This window comes from Rissa tridactyla, chromosome 9 (assembly GCF_028500815.1).
Source record: "Rissa tridactyla isolate bRisTri1 chromosome 9, bRisTri1.patW.cur.20221130, whole genome shotgun sequence".
Taxonomy (NCBI): domain Eukaryota; kingdom Metazoa; phylum Chordata; class Aves; order Charadriiformes; family Laridae; genus Rissa; species Rissa tridactyla.
The window spans coordinates 20,240,728-20,260,065 of NC_071474.1; the positions used below are offsets into that span (position 1 = coordinate 20,240,728).

Genomic DNA, 19,338 nt, shown 5'->3' on the forward strand with positions numbered 1-19,338 from the left:
AGGGGTAAAACATTCCCTCATAACTAGAAAAAACTAACAGAATGCAGAGACAAGGAAGGTGGGATGAGCTGCAGGCGAAGATTGGCCAGAGCACGGCTGGAGGCTTGGGAAGAGTTTCAGCCTGCTTGCGGGTGTCATTGCCCATTACACGGGGAAACTTTGAAACTAAGGACTCATGGAAATTAATTCTAAAATTCCATCTGCTTAAAATTGTAGGAAGTGTCTTCATTTTATTTTGAAGCAACTCGCATGCATTCACATGTTTAAACTTACCAAAAAATAGGGTGCTAACACTGGTTCTGAAAGGTGTGATGGATTCACTGTTCCCTGCGTGTCCTTTCTTTCTCCTGACTGATCCGTGTGCCTGCTGGTCATTCTGTTTCAGCAGTGTGCAGATTTATGAACTACCTTACTCGCCACTGCAGCTAATGTCAAGGCCTGCGAGGATCAATGAAGTTACTGCGTGGGCCAAAAAAAGAAAGCAACAGACTGTAAAGTGAATGAAACAAAAATCGTTCCCCTCCAGGAAGTCCTTTTATGACCAACTCCTGACAGAAGGATTGCACTACGCTACAATAACCAGAGACAGGCCATGCACCAATTTGAAGATTCTGACAATTAGGGACGTATGTGTCACAAAGGTGGCCTCCCACGCACTTCTACACATCACACATGATCTCAGCCACCAGGTTACATTCCCACATCTAGCGCTCTGGAGACGACAGGGATAATGTGAGTGAAATCAGTTTTGTTTTGAAACAAAATCACTTTCGCTTTCTACATGGTCTCATATCGAACAGCCCATGTCATTGCTACAATTAATCGCTGCAATCTCACAGGTGCCCATACACCCTAAAGTTAATTTATTAGACTGCTGCCTGTGTAACCAAGATTGTCAAAATTAGAGAGCAGAGACGCAATGAAACAGACGGAGCAAACTAGCTCTGTTAACTTTGGTGTAATGGTAGACCTAATCAACTTAAAGTATCTGCCCCTTCTTTATTTATTTATTTCTTGTCCTCACTTTCAACTTTTAGGAATCACAAGTTAGTGAATAATTCAGTACCAATTACAGTGAGTGACCATGAGCATTTTTTTTCCTTTGAAACACAAAAATCCTGGCTCAAAACATTAATGCGGGAGGTAAAGATCTTTCTTTACAATAGCAGAATCTAATTGAGAAAAGTGCATTATTGATTGTGTCCATTTGTCAGAATCTGCAGTGGTATTGAGCTCAACATTGCCAGTAACTAGAAATGTAATGTGTATATGAAAAAAGCCAGGTACGTTGAAATTATCACTAATTTTATTAAAATTCAATAGAAATTTAGTTCATTTATTTCTATTTTAAGATTTAAATGCTGGTTTTGTCTTCACCTTGATGAAAATTTACTGAAGAAAGAAAACACCATAACGATTTATTTAGCTGTCTGGTCAAGTTGCAAAGGTTAAAGATATTTTTTTGTTAGTGTATGAGCTGGAGTTACCACCTAAATTGCTTGGAAAATGAACTCCAGGGGAAAGACTCTCCTCCCCTCCCCACCATCTGCACAGGAGATCGCAAAAGGCTCCATAACCAAGACTGACCCCAGTTTACAACTGAGATCCTAGGTAGTATTTTAATATCTTCTAGTGTCAATGTTTTGAAAGAGTTATGGAGGAAAACCTAGCTCCCTCTAACTGATATTTGACTGGAAACAAGCTCACTAACTACTGAAAGCACTTTATCTATGAACTACTAGAATTCCTGAAATAAAATGAGTGGTTTGACAGCAATATTTCTAAGGTTCTTCCACAGTCTTATGAAACTTTGGAGAGAATTATTATAAAATTTTACATTCAATTTTACACTGCTAATTTCATAAAATCAAGTTCCATTACCCGGGAGACATCTTCTAAAGCAGAGTCAGAAAGCCTCACAGACTTGATGTGGTGCAAGAAGATAGATTATCATCCACTTTACTTACGTAAGTCTATTAGGAAGTCTATTATCATTACCACCTAAGTTTGCTAAGGTAGCAGGATGTGTTCCTGTATCTCAAAATCTAATCATGGCCCAATATAAAATTTCTGGTTTATATCTCAGCTTAAGTACCAGGCTGTCTTGTAAATATAGCTGTCTCCCATCCCTAAGATTTTCATAGAATGAGCTGCTCCTTAAGTGGTCAATCCTGTATCATTGAAGCCGAAAAGAATGTGGATGATTATCATTTCTCACTTCCTTTTCTGCACTTAGCCTTGATTTTTCACAAAGCAACTATCAGCCATCTGGCGGTTAAACTCTTCAGTCACATAACTGAGCCAGCAAAAAAGACATCATCTACCTAAATATTTTCCAGTTTCTGGAGCTGTTTTTGCCATTGAACAGTAACAGGAAGGGGAAGACCTCAGCATGCCACATTGCTTCAGGATATCAAACTCACTTGGCAAAACCTCTGGCAGATGAGCTACATAACTTCAGAAGATACAGTTTGTAAGCAGTCAGAAGCGATACCTTTAGCTCAGGCATGTTTATTATAAGCTGCATAGGTAGTTTAACATCTGGGTCCTTTGTATAGTCCATGGGCACAACGTTTGGTGCCATTTCATGGTATCGGCCATGCAACCTGTAAACAAGCAGAAAAAAACAGCCAATAACCAATTTTAAATAACCAATTCCATTCATACAGTAATCAGACACAAATTTGTTTTGCAGCTGTAATTATTATTTTTAGCGTACAAGTCTGAGCCCACCAAATTCCCATCTTTTTGAAAAAAAAAAAGAGGGCTTTGATGCAGTATCCAGCATAACTGCTACTAACAGCCACGAGTAACCTGAGGTGTGTAACTAAGTAGTGTTTCACACTACCTGTATATAGTATTTAAGCACTCTATAGGTACATGCACAGAAGAAGTGGGCCTGGACCAATGTACTAACACTGTGAGTATAACCCAGGGATCACATCTCAGCACAGATTATTGGTTGATCTGCACTACGCAAGAAAAAGTTGTTGTTTAACAGCTCAAAGAATTTAGAAGCCAAACAATATGCAACTATGATGCTACAGACAAGAGTATCCTTGGGAGAACTTCTGAATTCAAAAAGCCCTTTTCCTACCTGTGCCTCTGTAACACAGCAGATTTAATTTTATACAATTCTAGCACTGGCTGATACCAGCACACAGACCATTTCCACTTCATTCCATTTCACATAGTTTTGTTTCATTCTTGGCTCAGCTTAGTCATCAAACCAGTATATTTTAAAAGCAATAAACAAGTGTTTTTCCTGAGAGATGCAAGTCAAACATTCATAAACCTAGTTTCACTCTCTAAAGGCTTGCTTATTGTGCTAACAGCATTATGTTACAGTTTTAGTAAAGGAGATGGGAAAGAAGAGTCAAAGGCCATGAAACACATTGCTGTTTCTAAAGGTTTAGAAGCTGAATACCAGTAAATTATAAAAACTTTCTCAGTCGTCTCACACACAACCTGGGAAAAGACCGCACAAGAGTTTCTACAATGTTACTTCCAATTGTTACTTGAATTAATTTAACAAGTGTTAATCCCACCCTTTATTTGCTGTCTCCAAATATTCCAATGAATGAGTTCAAAAACATAGCCCAAAAGCCAAGCAAAACCAGCCATGTGTAAAGAAAACATCAAATTAAGCAGGATGCAAGTTTTAAAACTATCTTAGCACATTTATTCTCACTGGGATGCTCACTCGAACTAGGAATAGAAGCATTTCAAGTAAAATGGGTATCCAATTCAAACTCACCAGTGGATCTCAAATGTTGAGCTCTCAAGTAACAGACAGAGATTGCCTGGCAAGTAAAATACTACCTGTCTAGAAGCAATTCATATATTAGAGAGATTAATTCTACTGATTTTCTGATTTTACTGATTCTAGTGATATTTCATGGTAGCAGACAAGTATCTAGAATCCAAGACTGTCAAATAACAGCACAAAAAGGCTGAAGAGGAAACACTTGTATCCTAGTGCTCAAACGTTAGTCAGAGATCAATATATTTAATATGAATGTGTGAACTGCCAGTTCTCTATGAAATACCACGTGTAAAAAGAATAGGAAGGAAGATCAGGTAGTTGTTGCTCACAGAAAACTCAGAAAATGTACTATAAAATGCAATTTTTATCATATGTGAAAATTTTGCTTAGACCTAATTCATAAACTGCTTAGGGCAGAAAGTGGTCATTTTGCCATGTCTTCTGTACTAACACAAGGTATTTTGGCCTCTCATTAGGTCACATGTACTATTTATTGAAAAGCTATATTTATTATACTGTGATTTATTTTCATTTTAACAAAAAAATCCTGCCTGCTCACTAGGTATACTAACAATTACAAATAGAAATTAGTATTTTTTTAAACAGCAGAACAGAAACAAACCAGTAAAACTGGAATTAATGCTTCGCCAACCCCTTCATCTTTCCAGCTTTAGCTGCAGCAACCCCTCAGTCAGTTCCACAAGCATCTGAGCTATTTCAGATTAATGCAGGTAATGGATTTCAAAAACTAGGAGAAAATAAGGTACAGGCATCTTTTTTCTCAGTACCTCTTTGGGCATGATTATGATATGTCACAAAGAACACATGAAATGGAACACAGAAACTTGTTTTGTCTGGATCTTAGGAAATTAATGTGTTTACACTGTGCAGCAACATATTGTGCCATACAGGAAATTAAATATCCACTGATCTAAGCATATTTCAGCTTCTTACCACAGTTCACCCTGTCATTTCATAAATACCATGTAATTCAAGATGCAATAGCCATTTCCCACTCCAGCAACTGATTTCTCTGTTGTAAACAGCAGCTACAAAGATGTCCCTAAATACAACAGGAAAAACAGCTTAACAGCACTTAAAGGAAAGCAAACCTTTCAAATCAAATATCCATCAAAGGATTTTTATGTTTTTTAAAGCTAGACTACTGAAATAATGCTCTAGTCTTCACGAAAATAAAGTACTCATCACTGGAATGGCTTGACCATTGCAGGCAACATTTCAAAACACACTAGCTGGCAATGCCTGCTCATTTTCACTGCCAAGATTTTATTCTCTATTTTCTCTAGTATTAAGACTTTTCTGTCCCCTCCAACAGGACCATGAATGCAGACACTGCGTTGGGCATCTTAAAGGAGTTCTCCATAATGTCTTTCAGAAAACACAGAAGGGATTGGAACAAAAAGTGATTTGTGTTTCATAGTTTACTAAGCTTGTTATATTTATCTGAAATGCAAGGTATGGAATTTCTCTTAGCTTTCAATAAAAAACTCTGAACAAGCCTCTTGGTTGTAAAAAAATACAAAAAAAACCAACAACAAAACACCAAAAAAACCCAAGCACCCCAAAAAGCTGTGTCTATTTCTACTGGGAACAGTAGAATACCACAGAATCCTAAAAATGTTGTGGGTAAGTATCTATTACCAAAATACAATCATATCACAAGAATAAATAAACACCCATTCATGGTAACAAAAAAAGCAGACACAACAGTGTGAATGTGAAGTTACTTTCGTACTGGGAATAATACAGTGCTACAACAGAGACTGAATACTCAGGTGACAAATAAAAAGTACTTGTTACAGGTACATAAAGAAGCCCTTCATTGTCACCACTGTGACACACAGTGATCTGGTACTCTGTGCTATCTTGGTAGAAATTCTAAAGCTTCTTATGATGCTCACCAAATTAAATAACAAATTTTGAAATGATACCTACAGAGAAAGCAATGTTATTCTAACACGAGAAATACCCTTGTAAGGCACATGACAGGTTGCAATGTGGTGTCCCTGATGCCATTTGCTGTGAAACAACAATTTTATTTCAATGATGGAGGCTTAGAGGGCGAGAGATCAAAGAGAGGGCACAGCCACAACTCTTACCAGCTGCTTACTGATACTCCTTTTCTCAGGACAAAGGTTTAGTCTCTTTATAACATGCAATATCAGTGAAAAGTAAACCCATCATTTCTGGCTGACAGAATCAACCATCTTGTCCACAGAAACTAACACAACCTATTTATACTAAAATTAATCCAAACTCTCCACTAGCTGAAAGAAGAATCCAATTTTTCAACTGGAAGATATTGTGTTGTTAATTGCAAAGCACTTAGCAGAGCAGTTTGGTTTTGTATTAGATCTTAGAACTGCCTTTCTGGTCCCGTGGGTATCAACTAATTTGTGTCTTCCAGTACACAGCCAACAAAAGCATTGCTATCTTACGGTGGACAAGGCACCTACATTAACTGTAAATAACAGAATGTGTCCACCTGATTGCTCCATGGTAAATACAATTACCCAAGACTGATGCATTCTCTCTATTGTGCTTTTCCTACTACTTCAGACATTGAGTTTTTCCAGTTCCTTCAAGAAAAATTAAATTATCCTAGCACATTTATACCTACATAGAACGTAAATACACTAAATTCAGAAAGCACTTCTAAGAAAATATTCAAAGGATCCTTCTGAAGGGATTAGGTTTTAGCTAAAAACATCGTCAAAGGACACAGAATAAAACCACATTCCTTTAGTTTGCTGCCACCGATTATAATGAAACTCATTCCTCTTTCCACAACGACTTATGGCAGAAGCATGGAGTTGAACAACACATCTGCCAACAGAACTCAATTTTTAGAATCAGAAAGGGAAAGGCATGCCCAGGGATGAGACGTGGGGAAAAACAACCAAAGCAAGAAAAAACTCCCCCTGCCAAACAACTTCACTGTAACATATATATGTCCCTACCTAGACATGTTAACTCATGCTGTTTCTACATCTGTGTTTTATTCAGAAATATCCACAACGCAGACAATATTTACTTTTACAGATATCTATTGAGATAGTATGTTCCCAGTTCGTCCATTTGAAGTTAAGTCTTTCTTTTATCTCCGAAGATGAGCAGAAAGGAGCTGCCAGGCACCAGTCCATAGACAACCTCCCAGCACGCTGCCTGGGGCTCAGCTGGACTCTGCTAGAATTAGCTGGAAGGCAGATGACGGACACAGAAATGTGCAAGTAATTAACAGTAGATTTGAGGGCAGCTCTGATATCCTGTTCTCCTCCCACTAACTCTTCCATTAATTCACCAAATGGCTCAAAGCTCTGTAGGTATAAGAGCTTTCCACCTGAGTGGATTTCACACTAAAGCATCCAAATGACTCTGTAGGAAGTGGCTGTGATCCAACTCCTGCAAACTAAATTACAGCAATAAAATAGTCTTTCACATGCTTTTATCTGCAAGGATCCTACAACTCTATTTGTGACAGCCTTATTACACGGCATGAATAGCTAATATCACAATGAAAAAGCCCGTAAGATTTCTCTAGCTGTGGTTCCAAAACCAACATACAGAATGTTGCATGAGCTCCATTATCCTTTTTAATAAAACATACAAATGAAAAACCCAACCAACAACAAAAAATCAGTCACATCTTTTCCCACTGAAAGTTCTTTATGCTGGGAAGTTCTTCAGGGACACCACGCACTCTTTTATGACAAACTAAGCACTGGATTGCCAGTCTCTCAAATGACCAGATTTTGTAGAAAACAAATGCAATACATCACTACCTGAATTTGTCATACCACTGCCATGCTTGGACTAAGTACTATGACCGACACTGTGAGTCAGACTCAGTAATCATCCCCCAAATGCTGCACCAATTGGCACTGTACAGTTTACTGACTGTTCTGACACATCTCCCAATAACATTAATTACTAACCATAAATAGAAAATAAAACCTCTGCGGTAAGGGCTCTAATATTTCTCATGTTCTTACAGGAGCAGAAGGCTTCTATAAGATGACTTGAACATCAGAAGCAGTTGTGACCTAGAGAGGAAAGGCTTTTTGTCCTTTTACTCAGCATGCCCCTCAACACGAAGTATATCTGAAAATAACCTAAAGCTTCTTCAGCTACCTGTCCTAGTCACAGAAACATTTGTGTCTTGTCAGCCAAGACACAAGTCTACTTTTTGTTTATGCTAACTTTCGTTCTACCACTTGGGAGCATTTTACATGGTTAAAAAGGTGAGTCAGAGTCTGTCCCCACTTCTCAAGGGTGCAACAACCTGCGGGCACCAAGGGTGACACTTTGTGGGTATTTGCTGGACACAGCTTCACTGGGATGTCTCCAAACTCATAGCAGAGCCTCCAGCTATACCTGCGTAGCCATGGAAAAAAGATTTCCAAGCTTACACCCTGCAGCGATTGTTTTAATTTGTCATTGAGATTTGAGGGAAAGTCAGATTGTACCCAAGGTCACCAGCAGGTGTGTTAAAACACAGAGAATCTCTTCCTTGGCTTGACATACACAAATCACCACCACTAAATGTAGTGACAACACATTACAGCTGGCTGGGCTGCCTTTGTAATAAGAACTCTACACTAAAGGAGTACTGAAAACAAAAGAAAAAAGCTTGTAATGACTCACTGATTGGAATAAGTAGAGGTGTTAAAGGGGCCTTTAGAACCTAATAAACATCTCACCAACTCTGGTCCTGCCTTCATAGTACCAGTCACCTGTTTTATGTTGCAAAGGGAAAACATTTTTATTCAGCAATATATATCCTATTTGTTCCTAAATAACAGGAATGCATCCAAATACTTTAACATTACAATCAGGACCATCCCAAAGAGTAAATTCTAGATTGCTCTACATATTCTCAGAAAATAAATAGCAAAATGGCTTAACTGGAAGAATGAATCAAAGCAGGAAGTGCTGATGGACCGTCCCACAAGGACTTCATAGGAATTGTGGCATGATCTGACCAGAGACTGACTGTACCGAACGGAATAAACTATGTCAGCAGCATGTCCAGAGAAGCACTCGGTTGCTGTGCTGTTGCACTTTCAGTTATTCACCACAATCAGAGCTATAGGCTCTTGCCCAGATGCCAGAGTTGAACACGACAGCTGGAGGACTTCTTGTAATATGCAGAGAAGAATTCACTGCTCCAGAGACCAGGAGGAGCACTGACTAGGCTATCCATATCTGGAAACAGACAGAGCTGAGCAATCGGCCCTTCTGAGCCCCCGGAGACATAGCTGACTGGAAGCAAAAGAAGCAACAGCATTCAAGATGGGATTGCACAGACCACAGGAAAGAATGCATTGTGCTGATGCAAAGCCACTGATGGGAACTGATTTACAGCTGATGCCACAGAGGCTGTAGCCCCCTAACAACGCAAATTTTTGAGGTGCACATACTCTCTTGTCATAGCGCTATTATTGCAAAGGACAAATATGTGATTGGAGAGCTGGGGAACAGGTTCAGACCGACCTATATCCATAAGTCTGCCACATGCAGAGAAATATTTGCTATAGCTCAAAGAGAAGGAAGTTCATTAATCTCGGGCTGCGAAACCGAGGAAGGAGGGGCCCTCAGGGATGTCTGCAACTGGTAAGGAAAGTACTTTCAGGGTCTCAGATTTATGCCATACATCCACAAACTGCTTTTGCAATGACAGTTAAATGTTGCACATGGTAACTAAGGCATAAATCTCTGTGCTGCAGCAGCTCCTCAGTGAATTACTGCCTCCCAGGATTGCAAGAGTTTACAACGGTCTATTAGAGAAAGAGGTCTACTATATGAAGCTGGTACCAAAATGACAGGAAACTTGGTGCCACATCTGAAGGCACCAATCAGGAATGTCAGATAGAAACCAGAACCACAAGTCACTAAATTGCCACACTTTGACAAAAGAATAAAGAACAAAGAATAGTGAGAAACACAAGCAGGAAGGGTTGAAAGGTGAAGGAATATTGTTACATTTCTGTTACTGATATGTCTTGTCCCTTCTATGCTTTCCAGTTGAAGTTATTTTCATTATATCAATAAAATACAATAACTGGACACAGAAATCAGATTTATAAAAAGGCAGCGTAAGAGGAAGACAAAAGGTGGATAGATGAGCCTTTTAGTTAACATGTCAAGTGTTCTTTCATCTCTGCAATGCAAAATGAAGCAATACAAATTAATTCAAGACAATACTAAATAAATATCCTCATAAACCATCTGCAGTAAAATTAAAAAGAAATTCTGCATGAGCAATGTTTTTGGCAGATAATTTACATTAATAAATTTGTTCTAAAAGATCTAGTCATCTTCAGGCTTTACATGTAACTCTGCTGTTCACAGAAATTCATGAGGTGTAATAACTATAGATAAAAGGAGTTTATAGTACTTTTCCTTCCTTGAAGCACCACTGAAAAAACTGCTCACAGGCCTCTTCCGCTGGTGACTCAAAGAATTGCAGAATGACTGAGGTTCCAAGGGACCTCCAGAGATCATCTGGTCTAGCCACCTGCCAAGCAGGGGCAGGTACCTAGAGCAGGTTGCCCAGGACCATGTCCAGATGACTTTGGAATATTTCCAATGATGGAGACTCCACAACCTCTGGGCATCCAGTTCCAGTGCTCTGTCACCCTCACAGGAAAAAAAAAATTTAAAAAAAAAAAAGTGCTTCCTTATGTTCAGACAGAACCTCCTGCATTTCAGTTTGTACCCACTGCCCTTGCCCTGTCACTGGGCTCCGTCTTCTTCGCACCCTCCAGATCCCAGCTCTCTTGGCCTTTCCTCATATGACAGATTCTCCAGTCCCTTAACCATCTTAGTGGCCCTTTGCCAGACTGTTTCCAGTAGCTCCATATCTCTCCTGTACTGGGGAGCCCACAACTGGACACAGAACACCAGCACTCCAGATTCCATACAGATCAACACTGAGAATGGTTTTGTCTTCACCTGAGCCTAGCAAAACAGGCGCAACCTGACTAAAATATAATAAAGGAAAGCTTTATCGTACAGGAGATGCAAGAATTGTCTAGAAGCCCTTTTTTTTACATTCATAGAGGATACAGAAACTTTATTACCAACAAGAACAGAAAAATAATTAACAAGAAGATCAATAGCAGCTTCAGGATATACATTCTTCCTGTATGTAGTTTCTTGCACGAAATTCAGGAAGATTCCCAAGCATACAGAGTTCCCCTCAACTTTATTCTCTTGGCAGATACTTTTTTGCTCCAAAGCTGACAATATGGGAATTTCCCCCTTCTGCATACGAACCCCAAGCTTTTTGAAAGATGGGATGTGTTAGAAAAACAGGAGCTGTATTCTAACCCCTGCCTCCACCTGCATAGCAACTTGCTCCACAGGGAGATGCATCTCCAGCAGTTTGCTGCATTTGCTCCCTTATAAGGAAGGTTCTCCAGACACTTGGAGGACACCACTGCTTATCTCCCAACTTAAATCTCAGGCTGGTTTCAGATTTAAAACCCAGCATATAGCTGGATTGGCTAGGCGGCCTCCTCTGCACCTCACCCTTCACCCGTCAAAAACATGCCAAGAAACAGGCAGAGAAGAGAATGCAACAGAACTACTAATTTTCTTCTACAAAACGGTTCAAAGGTTTGTTGACTGTCCAGATGGTGGCCAGCTTGGTAATTTAGTGCCATATTCCCCCAGCAATTGTCTAGCTAGGTTAAGTCAGTCTCAAGCCATACAACTTTAATTTACAGATTTTGTGCTTTTTGGCTAGGACAGACAATGCAGGAACACCTGTGGTTGAATGCTTGGGTATTTGCCAAACTGCACTAGTCTACAGGGAGAAACAGAAACAGATGGGCTGGCTAGCAGATAAGCATTATTACTGGAGTAAAAGCTTGTCTGCTAGAAAATCAGATTTACAAAACTGAGTATGAGAAATACTGCCTTATAAGAGACAACTCAGCCGTTTGTTCCCATTTACAATCACAAGAGAGGCACGTTATATAAACACATTCATGCTATGAATAAAGTGTTTTTCCAACCTTTCTTCATGTGCCATTTTTTCTCTTATTCTTGTTTCTCTCTACTGGATGTTTTCCAGTACAACAAATCTTCTTTGAATGGTGATGCCCAAAACTGGATAGTCTATTCCTACTGAGGTCCCAACAATGGTGACTGGAATGGAATTCTCCTATTTTATATACAATGCTGACGTTAATGCATCCTAGAACTACAGCTCCCTTTTTTGCAAGAGCATCAGGGGGTTTCACAGGTTTTGTTTATTTGTTAAAATTATGCTCCCTTTACTTAGATCAACTAACCCCCTGCTCAATTTATTTTTGTTACATTGCATTCTGTGCTTGAAAATTTTTCTCAGTTCTTAGTATGTGATTGTGAATTTCCTTTTGCTGATTTTGGATCCAATAATTTCTCTAATAGATTGAGCACTGTTGAAAAAACTAAATCTTAATGGTTCCTGCAACCCTCTTCACCTCAGTTTTTCTTACCATTCTCAGAAATTTTCTAAGTACATTCAATAGTACCTTAGCCAAGAGGTTAGTGCATTTACACAGGTAGAAAAGGACTAACACATACAGGAATTTATAAAAGGCTTTACCAAAATAAAGATATGTTGCATCTGTTTCTTTTCTCTTAGCCACAAGAGCAGCCACTCAAAGAAGGAGATTTGCTTTTAACAACTCCACAGGGGCTGCTTCCAAGCACATATTATGTTCTAGGCACTTACGAACTGATGGCCTACCAGGGCGTTCTGGCATCTTTCTCTACACCAAAGTCGTGTCCTGAACCTATACACACCTGTTTAATTTCCACATTCTCCTTCAGAAAAGTGGGGCAAGTTTTCAAAGCTCTAACACACACCTACTAATGAAATCAATAACAACTCTAAAAAAATTGTCAGCTGTCCTGTAAGTACTTTAGATGAGGTTTTGAGTCAGTGATAATATAAATATGCCTGTATTACCCAACATTCTTTAACACGTTCTTGCCCCGGGCCCATAAATGAATCCTCTTAGTTGTGTTAAGCACTTCTCAAAATTAACCATCTTCAACAAAGACTTAAGAGTGTATTTAGGTTTTCTGGTGATAAATAGCTATCAAACACAGATAATGAGCTGTGGTTTCTATTTTTCTCTTTCACTAGGCACGCTTGCCTCTGCTGCAGTCTAACTTTATTTTTTTTCCTAGACCCATTTTTATTATTCTGTGTTCTTTTCTTCTTCACCTTAAATTCGTAAATTCTACTATTTCCTGATAATTTGCAAACATAATGCCTTCCACACCCAGATTATCAATCAAGAGAATGTGTTCTCAACCCCTTTGGCCACAGCCTGTGTTTATGTTGAATTAAGTTGATGCTGGCACCAAAACTAAAGTTAGACTAAGCCAATCTAACACCTTACTGGTACTGAAATGCTAAGTCTTGCTCTCCTCTCCTTTCCTCATTTTCAGTTGCATTTGCTCGCTCTGGCTCTTGCACCAGCTTTAGCACTCATCCGATCCCTCGGAGAGCTGATTCAGCTCATTAAACCAGCAGAAAATAGATTTGTTGTTGTTTGGACTTTTTGATGGGCTACTTTTCCTGTAGGGACAGATAAAAGCACTTAGCCCATTTCACCTAATTGCAATCTCATGCTGGTTTACATCAGTTTAAATCGATCTCAATTGGAGCAGCCATATTCATCCCTTCATCCCCATGTACACAACTGCGCCCCTTCCCTTCTGTCCTTGCTAACACGCTGGATGGTGAGCCAGCCAGGGGGGCTGTCTTCAGCCGAAAAACTATTAACTTTTTCTTTTGGTAAGGTTACACCTTGCTGGGTTGTCTCACTGAACTTTGCAGATGCACAAGAAATTCAGTTCAGGCTAAACAGAACTGGACCTGCACTTCCTTCACATCACACCTGAGAGCATGCTCCAGTGCATAAAGACACGCACAATGGTACTTAATTCCCTCCTAACTGAGGTGGGGACATGCTAAATCAGTAAATGCTAATTAATGAGGGGATCATAACCCACTTTATTCCCACCCAGTGAAACTTCGCTTCAGATAGGCAGAAATACCTCTTGATTCTACTCTATTCCTTTGACAGCAATTTGTATTCGACAATTTATACGCAGTAAAAAAATGCTATTGATTGTATTTCTATGTGCCATATCACAAACTGATTGTGTATAAAGGTTCCCAATAAGCAGAAACATCACACTGTGAGGATAAGGCAGAAGAGGAAATACAATTATTCCAAGTGACTATTTCCTTCTCCCATGATTTTAGGCCTTTACGGAACTACTCTCATGATTTTATTCTTCTAAGCATTTTACATCAAACATTAGTATTCAGCTTTGCACACTGTACTTTTCAAACAGAGCATCTACACTTCACCATCCATTAACCTAATCTCTTACCCCACAAATATCTATTTTTCACAATCATATTCTAATGTTGCACTGTTCCTCCTAAGTATTATTGGGTTTGCTCTTTTTGATACAGGTAGCGTGCAAAGTCATGCAATGGCTCCCTTATCTCCCGTACACAGTCCACAAGCATAAATAAAGTAATTAAGTCTAAGTGTATGCTTTGTTCTCTTCTCAGGAAATTGACTGTTTCCTTACAACTTCAGTTACAAAATACAAAATGTATTATTAGGTTTTCACAGTACTCAAGCTGAGGTCCATTAAATGTTATTGGAAGGAGCTACACTTCTATTTCACAAGAAATTATTACAAATTTGGGTGTTATCATTACCTTTATTCACGCTCTTTTATGCTACTGAAGAGAGAAAAGCAAATTATGACAAAATTCTTTGTTTACATTTCTATGCTTTTTAGAGAAACAGTCTTATTAAAAATCCATCAGGGTTGTTTTAACTTAAATACTATTTGCCACATTCAATGCTTCACTGTTCATTAGTCGTTCTATTTAAATGACCAGGTCTACCAAGTGACAATAACACCTCTCAGAGATACCATAAGCCTCAAAAAAATATTCAGAACAGCTTTTTCATACCATAAAATGTAAAATCTACAACTAAGATCAATTTTAGCACACTGCATGTAAAAATAGTTCAAATTACCCTTACCAGGCAGAGCTTGCAATCTAAACAGACAAGACGAAGGAAATATCCTCAACTTAAGAGGCACAAAAATATTAAGTGTAAGTAACACAGACAAATTACAGCGGCAATTTGTCAAAGGTGCTCAGTTACTTACATAGAATAGTGCCAGAGTAAGAAAATAAACAGGAGCTTCCAATTCCTCAGTCCCAATCCCACCCACAGTCCCCATGTCAAACTTTCTTAGAAAAGCATCCTCTTGTTCTTGGACCCTTTTGTGTTCTTCTCCACAATTCGTTTCCTTTATCATAAAGTCCTATGAATTACAGTGACCTCCTCTACTCTATGTCACACTTGCCATGCAAGGGGAAAAAAAAAAATTACAAATCATCTCTCTGCAAATCTGGTTTCAAATGACACAGTTTTGAGAGAGATACATGTAGTGTTCTGTCCAGCAGTGTGGGATTTGTAGTACTGTGCAATCTACCTAAATCAAATGAGGAATAAAGATCCATTTCTACTCAGATATTCCTTTATGCTGCCAACGGTCCTGCAGGACAATGGAGTGCTCTTACTCGCTGAAATAAATTGTGACCTGTTTTTACCATTACCAAAGGTCCTGTGTGCAATACAGTCTCCTGTTTTGGATATGGCATACACCAAAAATCAACCCCAGAATACTGTTATATAAAAAATACTTGCAAATCCAGATCATTCATTATTGTGATTTTTAGAATTTTTTGAAACTTTGCCTTCAATGCCCTGATATCAAGCTTCATCCTAAATTTTACCTGTCTCACATACCAAGAAAAACTGAAGAATGCATGTGAAAGTTTTATGATGATTCTGTACAGAAAGATCTCTTTAATTCAGCTAGTTTTTGTTTGTCAAAGCTGTACATTGCAAACTCATTCTCTACAAGTATTTTTTTTATCCACTGCAACCGAAAAAAAGAGAACAGAACTTGCTGACTCTTCATTTCATAGGCAGATGTTGCAACACCGTAAATTCCTGTTTGCCTACCATTCAATGACATTTTTTAATTTGATTACTTTATAATATCTTCTTGAAACGTGCAGTGTATTTTTCAAAGTACACTTTCTGTATTTTCTCAGCTGCACATGACGGTTCAAATTTACAGTTTGGAACCGTTGTTTTCTAGATTAAAAAAAAAGTCGGCCTGTTCAGATTAAGCACTTTCCTAATTACAACCTCTGTGGAGATGTTTGATTCCTTATTTCCTTACTTTCATCCGCATTTTATAGTTCTGAGTCCATTCTCCCCCCACCAATGTTACAGGCTTGCTATAAAATTGGTCACATTTTATGTCATAATCTTCAAATTGGGCCTGTATTGTACATGTTTTAAACTTCCTATTTGTCCACAAATTTTTCTCTAGATGTATTTTAGGTGTACAAGTACCAAAATCAGTCACTTTTCTTCTTGCAGTGGAAATCAATGATTCTTTCAGGCTAATTCCAATATTTCCTTAGAGATTATCCCAAAGGAGAAAAAGAAATTATTCCTAAGAGCAAGATGACACAGTATCACAGTTTACAAATCACTTCCCCTGAAAGGGTCCCAATTCTCTGATTGGACTGAGCATTCAGACGACAAAGAGAACCTTATGTATGTATGTAAAACATAAAATCCTTAATTCATAATTATTTCCCTCATAGGAACACAGTACAAATACAAGTAATTCACTGTTTATAAAGCTTTTAACAATTTTGACTTCAAAGGGAATTTTAGAAATGTAAAGCAATTTTTTCAGTTTATCCAATCCAAACAAGTTTATTTCAGAAGTCATGTACCAAGGTAGCCCTGTGAAACAGAAGAACAGTATTTGTTGCTTTTTAAAAGATTTAGAACATGGCTAAAGATCTGTTTTATACAGGAAATTACACTAAGCCACTAGGGATTTTTATTTTTTTTCCCTGGATATATAATGTATGTACCTGAGATTTGGTGACTATACAGGGAGATCTTTTATTTTGTATCCAACTGCTGGGACTAATGACAGTACAGAAATACCACCGCATCAATTCTGATGTCTAAACCATAAAGTCTGTTATTTTGGACTCACGGCTGCTTTTCTGAACGAATTGTGATGACAAATTCTGTTATTGCCAAAGTCAGTGTTCTCAGGCAGAACTAACAACATTGCAGCCCTGACAGAACATACAATGACCATTTGTTTTTATTTACGCTGCACAACTTTTTGTAGCGTACCACAAACACAGAATGATACCTCTTTATAGCTAACGATTATGCGTCATTCCTAGAGGTCTGCAGCTAAGGAATGCTTTGCTAGAGAAGTTACATCCATGCCATGGTAATTCACTTTTGTGAAGCCCTGACTCGTTTTGAGGATACCAGTATTTCTGTTGGAGCCAGCCTGCATAAAGGTTAGTTTATCTTTGTGCCAGCTATCACCCACTCACTGCACACATGTTCTGACTTATTCCGTCACACCATCGTGTATCATGAGAACGTACTTCAATAATCTGACTAAATTTTAAACCATAACACTTACATAAGAGGGACCTGGACCAAATTAAATCCTGGGTTAGGTGGTGGTATTGCAATGTTCTTTACTGCACAGCGGTCTCAGAGATGTTGTGCACTGCTGAGGAGCGAGTGCCTCATTTCTCTGCGAGTAATGAGAACGAGGTATGCAAGAAATTAGCTGAAATACCACCTTTATGTTTCCAGCAAAAAATAAAGCACACCACTCAAAGCCATGCCATTAGTTTTTGCCTTGACAGAGTCACTGAACATTAGTCTGAGGTTTACAGCAACAGAGCAAAGGCATTTCTCTCAGAGACCATGTCTATTTTTGATCCCAGAGCACTTCCCAATGTTTATGAAAACAAAGGCTTCTTACGTCTGACAAGCCATTCACATTTGAGAATCCTGAAGCACTATGAGCTCCTAGGTCTAGATACCTACCACCGATTTATTCTCACTCCCTAATGGGGCAAAAATCCTCAGGAAAAACAACAGGTGTACTGCCAGGACAGGATCTTCATCATGCTTTTACGGATCCTTAGTCTGAATGGTTAGAAGATCAAGAATCCATGGCAGGATTCAGGGCAAGAAGTCAGCATAGACACAGGCAGACATTAGTTCAGTTTGGCTCAATCTGTCACTACCAATAAAAACCAAGGCCCTTTTACTGCAAACAGCGAGATCTTCTATTATTGCTTAGTAGTGATCCTAATCTTCATGACTTTCTGTAGGGAAAGTTCGTACAGAAAAAAAAAACAAAAACAAAACCCCAAAACATGTTTAGCAGTCTGCAGTTTAAGTTCCAACAGTTTTCCTCACACTTAAGTCGATACCAAAACCCGTACTGAATGATGTGCCCTCCTTGGGGCACAAAAGCAGCAAATTCCCTTCATAAAAAGTCACTGGCTCTTAACCGTTCAATGGCTTATCCCCAGAAAAGCCTATGATATTGACATCAAGCTATTTGCCATCTGTTTCCTTATACACATCTACATACAAGTGTATCTTGAGTCCAATCCTACACTCATTCATTCATGCAAAATAACTGGCTATCTTTGGTTCCCTCACAAGTCAGAAAAAAAGATTTAATCCTTTCCATTGGAATCATGAAGGAAAAATGTAATACAATTTACTTACCGAAGGATTTCTTTCCGAGTGAAGAATGTGCAATCCTGTTAAAAAACAAAATGTGTTACTGTACTATAAAAATATTGAAAACAACAGCAAAGAAGCTTTTTTCAACCTTTTGGAAGGAAACCCAGATCTGGCAGAAAAACATTAAAGATGCCATTTGTGTACCATCTGCTTTAGACTCAGAAAGTAATATAAGCTATAAAATAACTGAAATTTCCTAAGGACAGGGCTATCAGGAAAAAAATATATTGTTAATGTGAAAGTTTAGGAGGAAAAAACCCAGCTTGCTGAAATACTTCTCCACTGTGGAATGACCAGACCAGAAACAAAATTAAGTCAAAAAAGTAAGGTATAGGCCAAAAACATTCAATAAATGGATCTAGAAAGCTGTAAATAACAAATAGATGAAGAAAACTATCTTCTACCTTGGAATATTCCTCTAATAAAGGCAAGCGATTTAATAATAAAAGTTACGTACTTATTTATTAGTTATTAACTCTTTACTAACAATTAATTTGCACTGCGGTCACTTTGGCGAAGGCTGCAAACTCCCATATGTTAGGAACATGGACAAGACGACAGCCCCTGCCCCAAACAGCACGCAAACCATTCTGCTTTCCCTGTGGTACCGCAGAATTTGAAATAACTTACTAGAATGCAAAGTGGAGCTGGCTGAACATGAAAGAGCAGCTTACAAGCATTCGCTTGCATTCTGAATGGCTCTGTGGTGGGACTGCATTTACATGGGTTTAATTCACTCTTTATGAACATCTGCATTTTGCCAGAAGAATTCACACACTTCACAAAAGAACCATAACATGAGCAGTGAAACACTTCGCACTTGATCTCATTCTA

At 38.6% G+C, this 19,338-nt stretch overlaps 1 protein-coding gene across 5 annotated transcripts in view; it reads right to left on the reverse strand.

The window, feature by feature from the left end:
* CIB2 (calcium and integrin binding family member 2) overlaps positions 1 to 19,338 on the reverse strand; it is a 54,818-nt gene that overhangs the window by 13,575 nt on the left and 21,905 nt on the right. For 2 of the 5 annotated variants that reach the window (XM_054215552.1, XM_054215553.1), the window contains 3 exons: positions 18,487 to 18,521; positions 17,375 to 17,491; positions 2,495 to 2,606 (listed from right to left, as the gene is read on the reverse strand). In XM_054215552.1, coding sequence (XP_054071527.1) covers positions 2,495 to 2,606; positions 17,375 to 17,376 — 114 coding nt within the window. In that variant the 5' untranslated portion in view covers positions 17,377 to 17,491; positions 18,487 to 18,521. The remainder of the gene's footprint in view (positions 1 to 2,494; positions 2,607 to 17,374; positions 17,492 to 18,486; positions 18,522 to 19,338) is intronic. The other 3 variants (XM_054215557.1, XM_054215551.1, XM_054215558.1) reach the window with 2 other exon arrangements.